Genomic DNA, 20,637 nt, shown 5'->3' with positions numbered 1-20,637 from the left:
GCGTGTGGTCATAGGGTGAAGAGCCCGGACGATTAGTGGGATTTTAGGTGTGGTGTAAAAATGACGCTGCAACTTTAAAAACGTTGTTGCTTTAAGGATTAACGTACAACCATACTTGGGCTGAGTTTGACACTGGTTCTCTTCAGTAATTAAAATAGCTTTAACACATGATAAGATCAAATGTCAGCTACACTGTGACAGTCGAGGGGCCACACTCAGATATATTTATTCGCTTGTTCTCTTTGTGTGATAAGAGTTTCCATCTGAATTTAACCCCTGTGTGGGGCTGATCTTTCATTTCATTTTATTTCAAGCTCAGATTCTTTGCCTTTGGCACATTTTCTGTGACGAGACTTCAAACCATTCCCACCGTCCTTATTAATCAACATGGTGAAGTGATTCTTCGCAAGGTGATGGGATAGGAAGAGTTTCAGAAAATGAGGCCTTTTGTCTTTATTGGAGAGGTCAGTGCAGACAGGACGGATGGGGGGAAGGCGAGGGGGGAATGACACACAGGAAACGGTGTTGGTCAGACCCAAAGACAGGCGTGGGCAGTGAGGACTCTCACCTTCAGACTCACTGTCTAATCAGTCTGACAGTGAGTCTGAAGACAGAGCAACCCAACACACGTTACTATGTTCATCATCATCATCATTGTTTATTTATATAGCACTTTAAAAACACACAAGGCTGACCAAACTGCTGAACAATAGAAACATAATAGATACCATAAGAATAATAAATACGATACAATAATAAACATAGCGAAAAACAATAAAATACAAGTCAGTCAACCACTGAGTCAAAAGCCAGTGAATAAAAATGCTTTTTCAATCTGGATTTAAAAACCAGCACTGATGTCGATTGCCTAATGTGAAGAGGAAGATTATTCCAAAGCTTAGGAGCCACGATAGAGAACGCTCGGTCTCCTCTCAGTTTCAGCCGTGATTTGGGGACTGAGAGCAACAGCTGCTCAGCTGACCGGAGCGAACGAGTGGGGACATAGGGCTTCAGCAGGTGCCAGACCATTTAAAGATTTAAAAACCAATAAAAGAACTTGAAAATGAATCCTAAATTCAATTGGAAGCCAGTGCAGGGAGGCCAAGAGTGATGTTATCACTAAGCAGGACATTAAATCAAATTAATGAGACACCAAAACAAGAGCTGGAGCCCAAGACAGCCATGAAGTCACAGTGTACACAAATACACAAGAAACACAGAAACCAGCTGGGTGGATGTGGCTCGGGAACCTTCTGTTACCTTGAACGTCGGTGTTTTGAACGCTGGCTGCTCCAGTCTGCTTGTATTTGTCCAAGATTTCCCCTCATATCTTGGTTATGGTTATTTTTTCTTTTATTAAACTGATCACACTCCTGTTTCATGAATAGAAAAAAACCCCATCAGTGTATTTTCACTTAAACAAGCAGCTGTTTTTTTTGCATTAAAGTTATATAAAAATGTAACAGTGCAAATTCCTCGCTGACAGTTTAACCAAAAGGCATTTCCAGTGGAAAGTAGCCGACATATTCTCAGCATAACCATGTATAATATCCACAAAACCTGAGAAGGTTGGAGAGAAGGTAGGCGAACTCTGCTGGGATCTGCGTTTAACAAAGTGTCTAAAGACGAAACAAAGAAATCTTTCTGTAAATGTTCAGATGCACAGACTGGACTGAAAAAGAGTGAAAAAGCAGCTAACGTCCAAAAATAAGAAAACTTTGAAAGAACTCCAAAAAAACCTGGAGAACTTTTGCTCAAAAAACAGTTTTGTTTTTTTTAAATTACAAGGCAATCTGACAAAATGTCATCAAATGAGACTCAAGACTTCTGCAGGTCTCTGCCATGACTCAATTTTTTTTTCTTAACGGCAGAAACAATTGTTCCTTTTTTACTTTGTTTCTATTTTCTCTTCTTGTTTTTATCTGTTGAACAACAAACAACATTCATGCTGATTCACATAATATCCTGTCTCTAATCTCTGGGATTTCCTCGTAGCTCTTTGATGCAAAGAACATCCATCAAACGCTCCAGCTTGTGCTCAACATCATCGTGAACGGTGAAGGTACTCTGACGAGAAAATACTCAGTCGACCTTTTGGTTGATTTGTTAAAGAACCCCAAAATAGCTGATTACCTAACAAGGTATGCAGATAATTCACAGCTCTTTTCCTGAATAGCTGCTTTAAAACTCTGCTGAAAGCCTTTGTCCATTTCCAGGTATCCCCACTTCTCGGCATGTGTGTCTCAAGTGTTAGGACTGCTGCATTGGAAAGACCCAGACCCTGCAGCCAAGGTGAGAGACGACAAATATGATAACCCACACCAGCTGTGCTTAACTCTGTAAGTTCCCAGTATTCCCTGAAACCATCACGTGTGACACAGTTTACATCAGACGTGATGCAGCTGACGTCAACACTGACCTTCTTGTGGTAACAGAGACTTAAAAAAATAATAATAAAGCAACAAAGTGGGTCGCTCTTTGACAGTAAATTCCAGTGCGGTCCGCTCCAATCTCCTCAGGCTGACTCTCTTCTAGGCTCTCCTGACTGTTCCCTTTACATGCTGATGATGTGTCTTGTAAATCTGGATCCCTTTCCAGCAGGACGCTCCTCTTTTTCAGACAGTACCTGAGCTGCTCTCTCTCCTGACAGTCAGCTGTCCACCTCTGCATGGCCAGTCGAGCCAGCGCCGGCATTTGAGGCAGAGCTCGGAGCAGAGCGGGCAGCCAGGCTGAGCACAGAGCAGAGGTTGAAGGTCGCAAACTGACATCCACGTCTTCCAGAGAGCCCAGACCTCCTGCTGCAAACAGACTGCACCAACCGTTGTCTCCCACCAAGCTGTTGTAGGACAGATCCAGTGCACGGAGTGAGGAGAGACAGCCCCGTCTGCACACGGCAGCTGCACAGAGGAAGAGGACCCATTGATAACTGATCACTTTATGCCTGTTCACTTTACTGTTTTGTTCACAATGTTTCTGATGGAGACAAAAATAACACCGAATAGTTTCATTGTTTTGTTTTATACGACAGCTACAGATGCTGGCAGCATGAAATAAATGAAAGAAATATCAATTTCCTTCAGGCTTTACTTGTCTTAATATACATTTATGCAGCCTAATGATCCACTACAGACCAAAAAAGAAAAAGTATAATGTCATTGTGTGTTAGTTACCCAGATGTTGCATGTCATCAGTGGTGAGCTCGCAGCTGCAAAGACGGAGCTCGCTGACGACTGATGGCTGCAGAGCATCCAGCAGGAGCGCCAAGTGACCGCCAACCACTTTACACCAGGAAATATCCACCGTGCGCAGATAGGACACCGCCAGGGCTGATGCATAAACACAAAGTTTTCACCATTTCAGGCTAGAGGGTGGAAGAGGTATTCAGGGAGAATGACTTGAAGGAAAACTTCTATAAATAAACAAGTGTGTGTGTGTGTGTGTGTGTGTGTGTGTGTGTGTGTGTGTGTTACCCAGAGCAGTGAAGGACTCGTTGCTCATGTAGCAGCTGTTGAATGGCAGCCTCCTCATTTGTGTCGCAGGGAGGGCGGAGACCAGCAGGTGGACCACACCTCCCACTTCCTTATTGGATGACACATCAAGCTCGGTCAGTGCAGTGAGAGAGGGCAGCACCTGGACTGAAAAACAACGAGTCACATGACTGCTGCAGCGAGCATGCGATTAGTGTCCGGCGTGTGAGATTGGTAGCAACTGACTCAGAGCCTCTAGATCATCTCGCGTGAGGCAACACAGGTGGAGGTCGAGTCTCTCCAGGTGTGTGACGTGAGCCAGGTGAAAGGTGAGGCGGCTCAGTCCACCAGCTAGAAGCAGCTTTACAGTATATTAATCAGAACAATGCTGCTCTCTAATGTATCTTGGTAAAGCGCAGAAAAATCTAATGTTTTATATGATACAGTGTGATTTCAGTAACATATCATAATGGAGGCTTCAGCAAGTACTTACGAAGGAAATCTTTCCTCTGCTCTTCAGTTAGTTCATCAAATACCTCCCAAAACATCTGTATGGTGGGGTGGCGGTCATGATATCTCCAACCATAACTTGTGTTCTGAAAACAGTGAAAATGACTGTTATAATCATAGAGTTTGTAAGGTCAGGCATACACTATGTTGCCAAAAGTATTCCCTAACACATCCAAATCATTCAATTAATGTGTTCCAATCACTTCCATGGACACAGGTGTATTAAATCAAGCACCTAGGCATGCAGACTACTTCTACAAACATGTGTGAAAGGACGAGTCGCTCTCAGGAACTGAATGAATTCCAGCATGGTAATGTGATAGGATGCACCAGTGCAACAAGTCCAGTCATGAAATTTCCTCGCTATTAAATATTCCATAGTCAGCTGTTAGTGATATTATAACAAAGTGGAAGTAATTGGAAATGACAGCGAGTCAGCTGATGCTAAGGCTCATAGTGCACTTAAGTCACCAATATCTGCAGTCTGCTGTTGTTACAGATGTCCAAACTTCATTGGTTTCCATGGCTGAGCAGCTGCATCCCAGCCTTACACTGACAAACACAATGCAAAGCGTCAGATGGAGTGATTTAAGCATCTCAACACTGGACTCTAAAGCAGTGGAGATGTGTTTACTGGAGTGACGAATCACACTTCTCTGACTGGCAATCCGATGGATGTGTCAGGGTTTGGTGGTTGCCAGAAGTACTTGTCTGACTGCACTGTGCCAAGTGTAAAGTGTGGGCATGTGTGCACATGGCTGGGCACCAGTGCACAATACAAGGTCCATAAAGACATGGATGAGTGAGTTTGGTGTAGAAGAACTGGACTAGCCTGCACAGAGTCCTGACCTCAACCAGATAGAACATCTTTGGGATGAATTAGAGCAGCAACTGTGAGCCAGGCCTTCTCCTCCAACGTCAGTGTCTGACACCACAAATGCACCTCTGGAAGAATAGTCAAAAAATTCCCATAAACACACCTAAACCTTGTGGAAAGCTTTTCCAGAAGAGTGGAAGCAGTTATAGCTGCGAAGGGTGGGCTGACTATTATATTATACTATCATACAAAAGTCTGGATTAAGACTGAGATGTGACACAAGTTCATATTTGTGTTAAAGCAGCCGACTGAATGCTTTTGACAGTATGCAGTACACAGTTATTGTGCTACAGGACAGCTGTGAAACTACAGCCTGTGTCTGTTTGGCTGACTGTACCTGTTTGAACTTTTCCCAGTCATGCACGTCCTGGCCGACCAGCACTCCCTGCAGCTCCTCTGGTCGAAACAGCCTCACCAAATCCTGCTCACACACCAGGAAGAAGCCTCGCTTGAACTCCTGGAACAGATTCTCCACTGATGTGTTGAAGATACCATATTTCTAACATGTTCAGGACTCAGTACAATAACTGAATGAATTTAGACGCAGGAGTCTTCCAGGTCTTTATGTTTAGTTTGGTTTTTTGCTGTGTTATTTACAGAATTACAGATGGATACCATATATTTCTTTTCATCGATAATAAATTATAGTACGGTCTAATAGAGACGTTATTTTTAAAATCAGGCGTCTAAGCAGAACACGTTCCTCAGCAGAAAACATTTTATCAGAAAGTCATTTCAGTGAGAATATTGGAATAAAGAAACCAAGCACTCCACTGTGAAACCACTGACAGTTTTCACATTAGATCACAGCCATTTATCTACAGCGGCTGGTCGGCCATCTGTTAAAACCTCATATGGACAATTCCTGTTGTTCTATAAGATGCTCTCTAATAGGATGTCTTGGATTTATTTATTATTCAGTTATTGCATTCCTGTTATGGCTGTACGCACACAGAATATTGATATGAAGTAAAAATGATTCTCTCGGGTTGCTTCTGGGATAGTGGAAAAACCAATATATTTCTAAAAGTGTGTTTAATGATTGAGCTGCCACCCAAAAATCAAGTTCTTATCTTGACAAAGCTGGATTATTGACCGCTGGTGAAACATCTGTTGTCCTGAAGGATAAGGACAACAGATGTTTCATCTTGATCTATTATATAAAACGGCCAAAACTGTGTTCAAATCCAAACTTTCTGGCTTCTTTTGGTTCCTGCTGAAGTGCTTTGGGTCCCCTCAGTTCATCCTTAGTCTGAGAAAAGTTTTGTTCTCTCTTTAAGGCACATTTCCTTTGAGCTAACTTAAACTCTGATTGGCTGTCCACTATAAACAAAAAGCATGAACAGCAGATCGGTGGAGTTTCTGTGCCCATGAGCAGAGCTGTGTGCCTGTTAGGGATATGTGTTCTTACTGGTATGATAGAGAGCTGAACGTAGGAAAGACAGTAGACTGTTTTCAGGTTGAGATTCATTCACATTTGGTTCTCCGTGCAGCATTTGTTCCGGTGGAATGGTGCATGTTCAACTGAGTTAAAGTAAACTGTAGTAAAATGTGGCCCACTGATGCATTTTCATATTCTTTTTCATTGAAGTCACGTTAGAAGCATTTTCCCTTTTCAGGTGGGTGCCCAGCTGGATGAGGAGAGGAACATTACGGCCCTGGTCCCTCGTCAGCCCCTGGAGGTCCATGAGACCGTGGCAGAGTGCATGATTTACGCCAACCACTGGGTGGCCCGCAAGATCCAGGAAGCTTTCCCCAACCAGGCCCTTCTAAGGTGTCACCCACCACCACAACAGGAGCTATTCAACCAGCTGGTGGACACTGCAAAGGCCAAAGGTTTCACCATTGACACCAGGTAATGTTTTTGACTGTTCAGTATAGAAACTGAGGAAATGCATATTGTAGTCCAACGCACATCATGTTCAGACACACAAGTGTGTGAACCTGAAATGTTTGATAACACGGGGACACACTCAGGTGTCACATGAGCAGTCAGACAAGAAGAAGACATGTTCCTTCAGCTCAGGTTGAGGTTGAAGCCAAATATGCTTCCAAACCAAAGACTAGAACATATGATGAAGCATATCTTGCCTTTGGCTTCAGCTTCACAACAGCTGTCGTGGCAAGGTCGGTCTCCCCGACAGAATTAGTTTCCCCTGCGTCGGGAGCACACGCTGGGCTGTCCAAATCACGGACAAACAGGATCCCACATTCTTGATTTTCAGTTCACAAACACTTCTTATAACGACTAACTACTCCTGAAACTTTGGAGGTTTTAGCTCTTTACACAGTAAAGTTACAGGATAAATATAATTATCAGGCAAAATGTCCTTCGTTTGTTAAAATAATCCCGTCTGATACCACGAGAGGACAATAAATATTTCATTTTCTGTTGTAACCCTTAAACTGAATGGTAATGTAACGACACTCAGGTTTCACTTTTTTACAAAACTAAAACATCACTACTTCCACGTCTGACTGTTTGTAATGGAGGCGGCGTAACCTGGATCCACACTCCGTGCCCAGCGAACGCTCGCCACGCAGGGGGAACACATGCTGTCGGCGATGCCGACCTCGGCACAACGCTGATCCTGCCGCAGTTTGTTCCCCGGTTCAAATCCCGGACAAACAGGATCCCACAGCTGTTTATGCTTTTAAACCCGTTTTGCACAGAGAGCAGTGTTGAATATTCTCACACGGGAACAAAACAAACAACTCAAATAATTAAAGATGGTTTGTTTTTCTGTTTTTTAAAAGAGGCAGTGATTTATTTAATTACAACCTGTAATCTATTACAGTTAACTTTTATTTGTTTAACTGTTTACAAAAGGTCTGAGGATCTGAGGCGTGGAATGAACTGCAATGGAGTTTGAAAACAAAATATGAATGTGCGGTTGGAGGATTGTGGGGGGGGGGGTTAAACCAACAGCAGAACCGGTCCCAGGACAAGAGACATGGTGATGCAAGTAGCTTTGTGTCACTGACTGCTGAGATGAGAGGCCTCACTCATCCCTGGTTTCTGGCTCTGTTCCTTCAGGTCCAACAAGGCTTTAGCTGCCTCACTGGACCGAGCTGTGGACCCACAGGACCCCTTGGTGAACAGGTTGTTCAGAATGATGGCCACCACTGCTATGTCACAGGCTCTGTACTTCTCCACTGGTGCTCATCCTCAAGACCAATACTACCATTATGGTACGATACCGCTGCACAGCTTTTATTGGCTGCACTAGAGTTTCAGTGTGACTGTGGGTCAGTCCATCCATCACACGTCTGCACACACTTGTCCAACGTCTGTTGTTTGTGAAGAATTATTCGACTGAGAACTAGAAAGAAGGCTAACGTGCTGATATTTGCTTCGTTGTCGTAGGTCTGGCTCTGGATCGCTACACACACTTTACCTCACCCATCCGTCGGTACGCAGACATTGTCGTGCACCGCCTTCTTACCGCAGCCCTGCACATGCAGAGGGGCGTTGTATCTGGTAAAGCACCAGCCAGTAACAAAGAAGTGGAGGAAATGGCTCACCATGTCAACAGCAAGAACAGGGTCAGGGGTGTTTTATTGTTTGTGTTTTTCAATGATTCACCTCTTACTCTATTAACAGAAGCTGTGCTGACGTCTGTGTTTCATTTGCAGGCAGCACAGGCAGCCCAAATGCGATCCACAGCACTGTTTCAGTGTCTGTTTTTCAGAGAACGAGACCCTCAGACAGACCCGTGCTGTGTGGCTGACGCTGTTGTCTACTCCATTCGAGACAACGGTGTCTTGGTGTTTATCCCAGAGTAAGAACCTTCAGTCCTGTGTTTTGTTCTGCAGTCTTCTTCTTTTCCTTTGTTTAATGGAGCTGTACAGCAGCTCACAGACGGCCAACCACTCGTGTATTTTTAATAGACGAATTCAAAGTTTATGACAATGAATGAATTTGTTGGAAGATGTAATTGCACGCTAATCAATGTATATTTAACAGTATACACGCTAGTTTTATTTTCTCTTAAAAAACCTCAAAATGAGTTTTAAATTGTATAAATTTACTAAACTAATTCCTTAAACATTTATTGTGAGCAGGGAAAATCGGCTAAAACCCCGAATCTTTTCTCTACCAGGCTTTAAATAAGTTAATTGCATTGCTGAAGTTGAGTCTGTGGGGAGGGACGGTGCTTTGGAGCCAGCCTTGTGTTTGTGGCACTTCTACGTTAGCTTAGCTAACCTCTGGAGGTTGCTGCTTGTTTATTGCAAGGAAAGTGTAATTTAATAACATCAGTGTTCTCCATGCTTGTGGTGTTACAGGGATATGCAATATTAACAGTTTATTAAAATGTAACCTGTGGTCATTTTGAGAAGGCTGTAGAATCCATGTAATGATTAAAATCACAGGGCGCAAAGCAGGTTGAGTAATATCACTGAGTAAGTAAGGCTGCCTCTGACCACAGCCATGTTGTTCACAGGTATGGTGTGAGGGGGCCTGTGTATCTGAAGAACAAAGAGGGCCTGGTGGTGGTAGCGGGACAGGACGGCAGCTGTGATTGGCAGGGTGGCACTGTGCGAAAATACCCGGACCGCATTACCACCACCTCCAGCTGTGGCACCTCCACCTTCAAACTGTTTGACCACATCACCGTAAGTCACAGAAAACGCTAATCAATCATTTTAGAAGGTTTCCAGCAATGCAGCGCCTAAAGGCGACGATTCCAAATATATATGCATGAGTGTATATGAATCACAGGTTCATACGACTACTGGATCTTTTGTGGTCCAACATTAAGAGACGTTTTATGATCTTGTTGTGATAAAGTGTTGTGTGGTTGCTGCTTTGTTAGCTAATCTCAAGGTAACAAAACGTCAGTAAGATGAATGAGACGAAAATGATTCCTGAAAATAAATCATTTAAAGTTATTCAGTTTATTGTTTTTAAATATTATATGAAAACAAAAACATAAGTGTGGGGGGGGGGAGGCTCTCCTCCAAGACAAGAAATGTAATGCTTCCAGTTTGTGGCGTTTCTACACAAACCTTTTTGTAAAGGGAGATAAAAAATGACAGTGGGCGGTAATTGTTTTCACATAAACGCCTTTAAACGCTGCACGGTCGCACTCTCTCTCTCGCACTCGATAAATGATCCATTGTTGCTCTGCACACGTTTGTTACCACAAACGTCGCATGCACTTATGTCATTGTCATGAGACACTCTTGCAAACAAACTCACGGTTTAGTAACACAGTAGAGCAGCGTGTTTACGGGACAGTAACAGTAATCTAATTACCTTTTTTGCAACAGTAATCCCTTACTTTACTCGTTACTTGAAAAAAGTAATCTAATTATGCGTTGCTGCCCATCACTGGCGTCAAGTTATATTAAGTTCAGGCATGTTACACACGATGATTGTGAGGAATAAGTGCATGTGATTTAAGCAAAAAGAGCAGGAAACATTACCCTAAGGTTAGCTAACAAAAAGAAACTGAAGTAACGGTGTGTTATTCTCACATCTTTGGCTTTAAGACATGAAAAAGTGACAGAGTACTGCTGCTTCCACTGTTATCAACATCTTTTCTTTCTTTCATGGACTTATCCTGGGGTCATAAATGTCAAAGGGCAAAGGCAATGCTAACAACATAGCTTACTGATGGATGATGATGGATGACACATGTGGCCAAAACAAGATAGAAAGAAACATTAGCCCAAACACAAGTTGTCCACCACAGCATTGACTGCTGTCAAGCTATGATCATATCAAACAAAGAGATGATGATGATATTCAACAAACAAATCAACAAAACAACAACCTCACTGTGACACTTGACCGAGGTCACAGTGTTAATGAATGTTTTTCTCCCCCTCTGCTCCAGTCTCCACGTCGTGTGAATGTTAGAAAGCACAGTAAAGAAAGTTCGTGTACGGATGGATGAACGTTTGTTACATTGGATACGTGTGTGTAACATACGTATCCAATTTATCCTATTTATGAACAAAATTGTGGCACAGTCGGAAACTTCTCCACTCTACACCACTGTCTACTTAGCTGTGACGCTGCGCACAGTGCTGAGAGGACTGCTGTTATATATTACGTCACAAACCTTAAGTGGGCCTGTCTTTGCATAGCATTCCATTAGACTATTTTCAGTAGGTGCCATTACTGTGTAGTGATCGAACTGAGGAATACTGTGACTTACGTTCTCTGCTCTCTTCAGGTTCGTATTTCTGTCCACTCTTCAACTTGCCACGCTGACCGTCTAAACCTCGAGGTCATCAGCAACAAGCCTCACCACAGTGCCAAGTCCCAGCAGCCCAGCCCTCAGGGCCGCAGTCAGCTGGTCAAAGAGGTGGTGCGTCAGAATGAAGAGGCGCTGGCTCAGGAGAAGACAGCCCGGCGCCCCAAACTCTCCAAAGAGGAAAGAGAGTTTCGTCAGAGCAAAACTCCCAGTCTGTACTCTATTCTGGAAGAAATCAGAGAGTTGGCTCTGATGGATCTGGAAAGGGCTTCACGCCTCCCGGCAACAACAGCATAGAAACGCTGTAGCCCAGCTTTACCTCCAAGCAGACACTTGTGAGAACTGCACGCTGTGCGCTAACAGAACGGTGATCATTGAAGATCACTCGTGCTGAGTCATCCAGGTCATTCTTGTAGCTCCAGATTGTGTGTGGACAAACCACACGAGTGTGTGAAGTCACAGGAAAGCAAACACAATATTAAGTAAAAACATGTCCCGCCATCTTTTTAGAAACCAGAGTCAAACCGAATCAGTGGATACGTTTTGTAAAAGTTAGTTTTTAAAATCACATCAAGTTAAACTTAGTTGTAAGGAGGATAGGGAACGTGTTAATGCCAGTGAAGTGTCAGCAGTTACTTTGACAAGACCTAGTACTCACTGCAAATGTGGTTCAATCCTGCAGGAAACTAGTCAACTGCAGCAGGTTAAAGAAGTCTGGTAACAAAAGGCTTTTCTCTCAGCACCAGTGATCTCAATATCTCACTGGTGGGATCAATGTCTTGTGTAAATTAAATGTCTTGTGTTATAGAACCATTTTTGGTGAGTTCACACATATTGTACTACCTGTGACCACTTCATACAAAACCCAGCACGAGTATTGTTCTGGAGATGATAAAACGTCCACTCGTCCATTTTCTTCTGCACGTCCTGGAATCTGTCCCAGCTGTCATAGGGTGAGAGGCAGGATACGCCCTGGACAGGTCACCGGACTGATAAAACTTCATGTCACTCATTAGCAGACTTTAAAATAAACCCGTAGAGTAATGAACACACCTGAGGTTGGTTGTGTTGGAAGTGATGTATAAAACTAGGATGTATTTATCTTATAGTTTGTATATCAAGAGCCTGTATAGAAGACACCAACACCAAGGACATTTTTATTGTTTGAACTGGTAAATAATCAGAAGCGTTTTTTGGTTTGTGGATTTTAAGATTGTTTTCTAGAACTACCAACAGAAATATGAACTGTACATAACTATTTCAATATGTGTGCAGTGGCCTGTAATTAAAAATGGTGTTTTCATTAGCGCAGATGGAGCCACTTCATCGTGTTGCGTTTCATGTCCCTGCAGTAGCTTAAGAAAGAACTGTTCATAATTGAACGAGCACTTAATGCTTGGAAGAGGGTGATGGTCAGTTGACAGCTCACATACTACACACACACAGAGGCCTTTTATAGAAACATGTTTGCAACCAAAATTCTGCCAATAGTGAAACTGGAGAAAGAAGATGCATCAGAGCAGGAACTGTGGATCAGTTCAAATATTTTTCTGTAACAGATACCAACACATGGTAAATACGTTTAGGATTTGGACTTTTAAAAATAAGAAAAACATTTATTTCCATTGATTATAAATGTCTTTGCTAACCCAAAGCTGACGTCACAGTAGGAACATGTGCTCAAGATATAAACCACCAGAAATGCACAACATTACTCGAATGAGCAGGCACGAACATTGGGAAACCTTTAAATCTGCTCACTGCCAAAGCTTTTCAGCAGAAACTGCTGCACGTGAACTTTAATCCCCCTCTACACAGTCGTTGCTGAGCTGTTGCTCAGGGCTGAGGCCGGTCTCAGCCTCAGCGGGCTCAGAGTCTTTGGGGGGAAGCGGGCTGGTTTGTTGCGTGGAGGTGTTGTTGGAAGGCTCGAGGTCAGGATCTTCTACAGTTTCATCTCCATCAGTAGAACCTTTGATGACATTTGGTGAGGATGCAGCTGGAGGTTTGTCTCCTAACATGTCAGCAGTCTGAGAGGCTGAAGGGCCTGAAAGGGTTGAGAATTAGAAACAGTGATGGTTTCAGTCAACACAGACACACTCAGTCTACTACGATTTATAAAAGACAGGCAAAGCTGAGATAATGAAAAATGAAACTGTAAACTGCAGGGTTCAAACTCATTGTTCAGGGTCAAATTTAAGCACTTTAAGCACTTTCAAGGTCCATTATCAAGCTTTTCCAGCACATTACCAAAAAAACAGTTTGCATGTTCCACTTTGCATCACCTCAGTAAGACCATGTAAAAATTAAAACAAATCGTCTTAGGTTGACTTAAATGTTCTTTGTTCCTCTTTTGTTAAAACAGAGAAAAATGCACCACACAAAAATACTGAAAAAGGAAATGGTTGTCTTATATGCATATAGTGCACAAACTCAAAAAACTCATTTCTCTCAAAAATGCAGATGTGCAAATGTGAACAAATCAACTTGTTAGAGATGCTCATCTCCACTTGGAAAAAACAACCACACAAAAGAAGAAATCTGCACAAATGAACAAGTCTGCTCATCAGATATTGATGCTTCTTTCCTACGTGACACAACAACAGGAGACAGATGTTTGGTACTTTAACTAGTTAAGCACCCACACCACCAAAAATGGGGGAAAAGAGAGGAGATCACATTTAATCGGTTATAACACGAGGTCAGAAATATAAGTGCAGACATGAGTGTCCACAGAAGCCTCTGAATCTCAGCTGTAAACCATTTCTACAAACACCAAACAGTTAAAAGAGCAGTTACATCACCATGAATCTGTGGACAGGTAACATCCATATTTTGATTTATGATTTTCTGGAGTTAAATGTGACCCAAAGTATATTTTATAGCATATAAGCTATAAAATACTTTTAAAAATTAGGTGAGGGAAATAATCATTTTTTTCTATGTTTGAGTCCCAGTAACTTTGACATAGTAACATCTGCAGTAATATTTACCCCTCTGATGACAGCTCACAAGCGTTAGCTTTATTTTGATACCAAGACTGTTTACACAGAGTTTGTAATTGCAGAGAAATACTCCATTTATTTTGGCCTCTTCATTTTCGAGCAGGAAGCTCAGAAAAGCCCTGGGGGCCTAACAGGTCAAAGTTCATTCCCAATAAAACTAACTGTGAGATGTTTGACTACATTGCTCTCTGGATTATTGTTACAGTCCTAAATGATCAGCTTTAAAGTGTTTGTGCTAATAACACCATGTACAGTAAGTTATAAACTGTAAACACATTTTTATGGGTGAAGGCTCATAATAGAGACCGATCAACAGGTCATTTTCTTTTCTATGGGTCTCATTTAAATCACATTACATCATTTCTGCGGTAAATGAGGACCCTGAAGAACGATTTAATGTCACTGTTAAAGATTTGTAGACAATAGATCGCAGACAGCTGGCTCCGCTTTAACTAAAGAGGAAGTAAAAACAGTTTGGATCACAAGTGTAAGGCAAAAACAAAAATACTACGCCTAATTGAAGCTGACATCAGACAGGCAGTAAAGAAATCAATGTTTTCTACATGCTTTGCCTCTTATTACCAAACTCCACACTAATGTGAGGAATCTCTGGTGGTTTGGACGAACTGTGCAATACGGGAACTCGTCACTCGACCTTCAGGGTTTCTGGTGGATATATACACTAGATCCACTTCACTATATTGTAAGGAGTATTCACTCACCACCCATCATCCAAATCATTGAATTCAGGTGATCCAGTAACTTCCACAGCTGTATAGAATCAAGCACCTAGGCATGCAGACTGCTGCTACTAAGTGGAAGTGTTTGGGAACGACAGCAACTCAGCCATCAAGTGGTGGATCACGTAAAATCCCAGAGTGGGGGTCAGTGGATACTGAGGCGCACAGAGGTTGCTAATTTTCTGTGGAGTCCATCGCTCCAAACTTCACGTGGTCTCCAGATTAGCTAAAGAACAGTGCACAGAGAGCTTCGTGGAATCCATTTCCATGGCCGAGCAGCTGTAGTCCAAGCCTTACATCACAGAGTGCAACGCAAAGCAATGGGACACAGCGGTGTAAAGCACGCCGCCACTGGACTCTAGAACAGGAGAGATGCAGTCTATGGAGCGACGGATCACAGTTCTCAATCTGGAAAGCCGATAGACAAGTCAATTTAGCAGTTGCCAGGACAACAGAGCTCCAGGTTTGGTGGCAGGGGGATTTCGGTGCGGGGTTGTTTTTCAGAAGTTGGGCTCAGTCTCTTCGTTCCAGTGAAAGGAACTCTTAATGCTTCAGCATGCAAAGACATTTTGGCTCCCGACTTTAAGGGAACAGTTTGGGGATGGCTTCTTCCTGTTCCAGCATGACTGGGCACCAGTGCACAAAGCAAGGTCCACAAAGACATGAACTCTGGCATGGGAGTCCTGACCAGAACACCACTGGGATGAATGAGAGCAGAGATTTGGAGCCAGGCCTTCAACATCAGTGTCTGACCTTACAAATGGTCATAAACTCCCATAAACACTCCCAGAAGAGTTGAAGCTGATATAGCTGCACAGGCGGACGTCGTGAATGGGATGTCACTCGAGTTCATATGAGTGTGGGGGCAGATGAGCAAACACTTTTGGCAATATACTGTACATTCAATGTTTTGCTTTTTGTATTTTCATATAAAGTTAATACACCAATGAAGCTAGATGATCCTTATGAACCTTCGCTGGATGTTTTGTAGCAGAATCATTAATTATTTCTGTTATATTGTGTCCCAGCTGTATGATACATTTTTGCCATTCTTACCAATTTGCTGCTGGCGTGCGCGCCTCTTTTCCAGGGCCCGCTGTCTGTTCAGCTCAATACGTTTCTGCTGCTCTTCGGTCAGAGAGGGAGTAGGTGGGGGAGCGAGGGCTTCGGCAATCTGCCCTTGGGGAGCATTAATAAAACTCTCTCTGCTGAACAGATCAGGATCCCCAAATGTTTCCAGTTCACGTTGTACCTCTTCGTCACCAGCACCTGAACACAATTTCAAGCAGTGCTGATAATTAAGTCCTGTGGAATATGGCAAGTATTTCCTATGTGCACCTGCAGGTGTGAATCCACCGTAGGGCTGTTCGATACAACGATATATACAAAAACGTCTATTTCATTTTACGCTATCGTTTGTTTCGTGGTGTCGCAAAATAAACTGTTTACGGCAATATTTCTTCATGGTTCTGATGTCACTGTAGTAAAGTTCTCTCTTTCTCTTATATATAACCACACTACGGACGGACAAGCGCCTGTTTTTATGCGTTGTCGTTAGCAACAACGACGGTAAAACCATCGCGTGTCCGCTTGTTTATGTTCCACATAAACCTTTCAGAATAAAGCTCAAGATCCTGTTGAGGCTTTTCAAAATAAACGGAATCACGTGAAAGAGCAGAGTGTTTACGGATGAGAAGTAAAACAGAGCCGCCAGGTGCTAAAAAATAAACCTTAGACTCAAACGTTAGAACAGGCTTTCCCCCGCAGCACGCCGTGTAATAAATACTCACAAAGAAAACGGCGCCGTTACAACTTCTGTCTAAAAATGTGTCGTTTCATGCATCGGTTAAAACACTCGACTCCAGCTACATGACGCGCAGCTGGAAACACTTCACGCAAGTCGAGATTCACAGAATTGACAGAAAATGTTACATTTCTGTGATTTATATCGTTATCGGACGATAGAATTCTTATATCGGGAGATGAGACTTTGGTCATATCGCACAGCCCTAGTCCACCGTATCCCCATCAGTAATGATTTTTCTTCTTACCATCTGTACTTGTAAAATCTTCATGTGTCAGGGGCATGTCCAGTCGTATTCGTTTAAGACATGTCTATAGAAGAATGAGTAAAAAATTACAAATTCTGAACATTAGGAATCCCACACGCTTGCAGGAAATATTCTACTGCTTCCTCTCACCTGCACTTCCTTTTTGCTGCCGAGCCTTTCCACTTTGTCAATAAAATCTTCAAATTGCAATTTGGGGTACAACCTGTGGGCCCAGTTCTCCATCTTCTGCATCAGCAGCCGCAGGTCTGCAGCCTAATGGGGCAAACATCAAAAACAGCGAGTAGTGATATGAAAGAGGGCTGTGTGTGATAGGACGCTTCTTCTTCCCACTAAAAAATGACTTCCAGTCATTGGAACAAAAGACATCTTAATTTGGTAAACCAACCTCTGGTTCCCCTCACTCATTTTTGACCACGACAGAAAGGGCAACTTTTGACCTTTTAGTCTCAAACCAAATTTAGGACATCTAATTAAAAGCTGACAGGCCAAACAGATTTAGCTCAAAAACCAATGTTCATTCACATCTGGTAATTGGTGGGACAGATGTTATCATATCCTACCTCGTGTCCTTTGCCTTTGAACTGGATATTGTCAAAGAGAGTGCCCAGAGCTGGAAGCCCTCGATCTGATATCAGCCTGGGAAAAAATATTAAGACTAAGTTAAACCATTAATGGATTACAAGCAGGGTTAGCAGCACATCCAGGCGTATTTGGCTTATCCAATTCAGGATCGTGGATGGCTGAAGCCCATCCCAGCAGCCAGGTCGCCAGCCTGTCACAGGGCCAACACAGACAGACCCTCTGAATGGAAATGTCAGTGCCTTCAGATGTACCATGTTCAGAAGGCAGTAGCTTGTTGGGGGGGGGTAGGGTGTTTGGTTTTCAGGGTGCCCACAACCTTTCTTTTCCTACCTGTTTGTACATAAGGCAGTATAATGAGAAATAGTCAAATTTCTCCATCTAAAAATAAAAAATTGCTATATATATATATATATATATTTATAGCAAAGTTGCAATTAATTTGAATATTTTATCAAATGAAAATCTATGTTTTTCTTTAATACAGCTTGCAAGTTTTATCCTAAGTATAATCGACGTTCTTACTTAAAAGCTTATTTAACATCCTTTGATTTAGTATAACTTAGTTCTGTCCAGGAACATTGTGAACAGAACAGTAACAGAGGAGTGCCACTGGAACACCCACTGGGAGACTACTGGGAACGAGCCTGACTTATGGTTGGCAATACTAACCAGGTTCACACTATAGGTGTACAGAGACTGGAAACATCTTTCTCACACACATCCAGGGATGTCTCCAACGCTCTGACAATTTTCAGTCTGGGAATTTTGCCCATCCAAATGATGAAAACAACAATGGTATTAGAGTCTTTCTTCTTTAAATGACTGGCAGAGTGAAGCTGCACCATCATCACACAGATGCAGTCATTTGTACCCGCCGCTAAAGCGTAAGAAGACGCTGCAGTACTCTGCGAAACGACAGGTGTCGCCACTCAGATAATATCACATCACTTTTTTTGTGCAAAGTTCTTTCCACAAACTTACGTTTTCAAACATTTGCAACAACTCTGTGTGTCAGTGTGTCTCTGAGCCTCTGTGCACGATTATTAGTGAAACGGTGATAAAAACCAGTGCAGTCACAGACTCGTGTTCAACCTGGCTGCAACACTGACAGTCTGCACACGTCAATCAATGATTTTGGCCTCCTTGTGTCCCAGCTCACACAAGATGACATCAAATTCCTATTTAAATGCGCATTTTAATGCATTTCAACCCTCTGTCGTGATATAAATGTCTTTGCTACCTGTGGGAGTCCAGCTTGGGTTGGGGTCTCTTCACGCCTCTCCTTTTAGCAGTAGGGACATCAGCCAGCTGTGATACCTCACCTTCATCTCCTGCATTGAAAACACATGACAACAGGATGTGTTTCTAACTCATTCTGTTGGCAGCGTGGCAAACTTCAAGCTTATCTTTAAATCCAGACAAATTATAGACTGGAGGTTACAGAAGAAATGTGCTGGTTTGAACAGTATCTGATAGGTTTCATTTGCTCACGCAAACAAAAACATGTGTGTTGTTATTGTTAGAAACATCCAGTCTCAGAGAGATGCTGAAAAACCAGTTCATGCATTTGTTAATTCTAGGCTGAACTAACAAATTCATTATTATCAAGCTGTTCCAAAAAGCTTTGTGGAAGGACTATGAGAGGTTGTATTTCTCCCACATTAGCCTTTTTTCCTGAATCTTATTTTTCTATGATTCTTCATTAAACCATGAATTTAAAATACAAAGTTCTGAATCATCACATCTTAAAGACCTCATAGTAATCCTGTAAGAGCACAGCAGCATCTACCATCTGCAAAAGGGTCTCCTTCCTCCTGGCCTCCCCGGCCTGGGGAGTGTGGTGGTGGGAGTGGGGGGAAAGCTTCATCCTCTATGCCGTCATAGTCAGGAATGTCCTGCGGGCTATTTTCCTGTGGGTCAACCATGGTGAGTCGGTCCTGGAGACAAAGTAAAAGACGTGTGAGCCCCAGTCGTCAACAGCATCAGCATTAAGTTACATGAATTTAACTGCAAGTTGAAAAAATGACATTTATTTCTGTAAGAGTAATTCTTTACTGTGTTACAACATCAACATGAAAACCTAAAAAAAACTGGCATTTACTTTTTTCTTTTTTTACATCAACAGGAGGAGCTGTACAGACACTCATCCCACCTGGAATTATACCCCAAATTCAGAAATGTACTATTATGATACATTAATGGTCCATTATGTTTGTTTCACAGTTATATACATAATACAATTTATAGATTTGTATATATTTACATTCTATCAGGGATGAACTGGTTGTGAACCTTTGGGCTGATAATGACATTTAAAAGTTACAATTTGGATGAATTATTACTGCGATACTTCTTTTGGACTCTGTAGTACCACAGAAATATCATTAAAGTAACAGGTTTGTTTTAAAGTCTTTCAGCTGTTCCGTAAGCATCATCGTCATCATCATTTATATAGCACTTTAAAAACACACCTGGCAGACCGAAGTGCTGCACAATACAAATGTAGTAATAAAATAGCAAAAAACAAACATAGCAATAAAGTAAACTCTTGAGCCAAAATGATGTGACACAACTAGGGCTGCCACAAACGATTATTTTGATAGTCGACTAGTCACCGATTATTTATGCGATTAGTCGACTAATCAGATCATCATCCACTGGACGTAAAACTACAGCTTATTGCACCATGCAGCATATGCTCTTATATAACTATCATTAGCTTACAGCTTTAAGCTTTTAAGGTGCTAACTAAAAATAAAGACAAGATGATAGTTTATTCAATTTTAATGAAATTTGCAGATTGTTTCGGTGAAGTTTAATAAACTCCTTGCTATCTAAAATATAACAGGACAACGGAGTATATTCTCCAGCATCTCACACTTCTGATAATCAGCTGTCTGCTTGACGTTTATTCAGCTGTGTAAAAACTATAACTTTAATCTCAGACAAACCGATTTACTCAGGAACAAATAAAATACTAAAAAAAAAAAAGCCAAACAACAACATTTTTAATTTATCTAAGTGACTCATATATATTTAACCTGAGTAGCGAAAGACGGCGGTAGGTTTGAAAACAATTTGCCTGGAGTCCGGTGTTCTCACTGTGCTAGTGACCTAGCCCCCGGCTAGCTATCGAGCTAGTGGGTAACAGACGTCTCTGAAAACGTCGGAGCGCTTTTGA

The 20,637-nt window shown here is 42.3% G+C and overlaps 3 protein-coding genes across 3 annotated transcripts; 1 reads left to right on the top strand and 2 right to left on the bottom strand.

Annotated features, from left to right (window-relative positions):
- Positions 1-634: 634 nt before the first annotated feature.
- LOC143420231 (leucine-rich repeat-containing protein 31-like) lies at positions 635-5,656 on the bottom strand. The gene is made up of 5 exons (XM_076887973.1): positions 5,192-5,656; positions 3,961-4,063; positions 3,471-3,635; positions 3,171-3,326; positions 635-2,897 (listed from the first exon to the last, which is right to left on the bottom strand). Exons 2-5 carry the CDS (start codon positions 4,013-4,015, stop codon positions 2,440-2,442), a joined length of 834 nt encoding a protein of 277 aa, XP_076744088.1. The 5' UTR covers positions 4,016-4,063; positions 5,192-5,656; the 3' UTR covers positions 635-2,439.
- LOC143420550 (DIS3-like exonuclease 1) lies at positions 4,079-12,371 on the top strand. The gene is made up of 7 exons (XM_076888742.1): positions 4,079-4,107; positions 6,446-6,709; positions 7,892-8,046; positions 8,222-8,400; positions 8,491-8,636; positions 9,300-9,471; positions 11,040-12,371. Exons 1-7 carry the CDS (start codon positions 4,079-4,081, stop codon positions 11,355-11,357), a joined length of 1,263 nt encoding a protein of 420 aa, XP_076744857.1. The 3' UTR covers positions 11,358-12,371.
- Positions 12,372-12,655: 284 nt separating this feature from the next.
- Positions 12,656-20,439, bottom strand: LOC143420230 (TIMELESS-interacting protein-like). The gene is made up of 7 exons (XM_076887972.1): positions 19,246-20,439; positions 18,697-18,787; positions 17,435-17,510; positions 17,004-17,126; positions 16,854-16,917; positions 15,859-16,071; positions 12,656-13,104 (listed from the first exon to the last, which is right to left on the bottom strand). Exons 1-7 carry the CDS (start codon positions 19,379-19,381, stop codon positions 12,860-12,862), a joined length of 948 nt encoding a protein of 315 aa, XP_076744087.1. The 5' UTR covers positions 19,382-20,439; the 3' UTR covers positions 12,656-12,859.
- Between the last annotated feature and the right edge of the window lie 198 nt (positions 20,440-20,637).

The sequence above is a fragment of the Maylandia zebra genome, linkage group LG9, assembly GCF_041146795.1.
Source record: "Maylandia zebra isolate NMK-2024a linkage group LG9, Mzebra_GT3a, whole genome shotgun sequence".
NCBI classification, from domain to species: domain Eukaryota; kingdom Metazoa; phylum Chordata; class Actinopteri; order Cichliformes; family Cichlidae; genus Maylandia; species Maylandia zebra.
This window is presented reverse-complemented; position numbering and strand designations above follow the sequence as displayed.

What these genes read in the sequence shown, in the direction of transcription:
- LOC143420231 (XM_076887973.1), bottom strand. Translation starts at nt 4,015, where the DNA reads ATGTTTTGGGAGGTATTTGATGAACTAACTGAAGAGCAGAGGAAAGAT. An exon ending in GCAGAGGAAAGATTTCCTTC is followed by an intron (nt 3,636 to 3,960) that starts GTAAGTACTTGC and finishes GTTGTTTTTCAG; the next exon opens with TCCAGGTGCTGCCCTCTCTC. An exon ending in TGATGACATGCAACATCTGG is followed by an intron (nt 2,898 to 3,170) that starts GTAACTAACACA and finishes TCCTCTGTGCAG; the next exon opens with CTGCCGTGTGCAGACGGGGC.
- LOC143420230 (XM_076887972.1), bottom strand. Translation starts at nt 19,381, where the DNA reads ATGGTTGACCCACAGGAAAATAGCCCGCAGGACATTCCTGACTATGAC. An exon ending in GCAGCAAAAAGGAAGTGCAG is followed by an intron (nt 16,918 to 17,003) that starts GTGAGAGGAAGC and finishes ATTCTTCTATAG; the next exon opens with ACATGTCTTAAACGAATACG. An exon ending in AGATTTTACAAGTACAGATG is followed by an intron (nt 16,072 to 16,853) that starts GTAAGAAGAAAA and finishes AATTGTGTTCAG; the next exon opens with GTGCTGGTGACGAAGAGGTA.
- LOC143420550 (XM_076888742.1), top strand. Translation starts at nt 4,079, where the DNA reads ATGACTGTTATAATCATAGAGTTTGTAAG. An exon ending in AGACCAATACTACCATTATG is followed by an intron (nt 8,047 to 8,221) that starts GTACGATACCGC and finishes TCGTTGTCGTAG; the next exon opens with GTCTGGCTCTGGATCGCTAC. An exon ending in ATGTCAACAGCAAGAACAGG is followed by an intron (nt 8,401 to 8,490) that starts GTCAGGGGTGTT and finishes TTTCATTTGCAG; the next exon opens with GCAGCACAGGCAGCCCAAAT.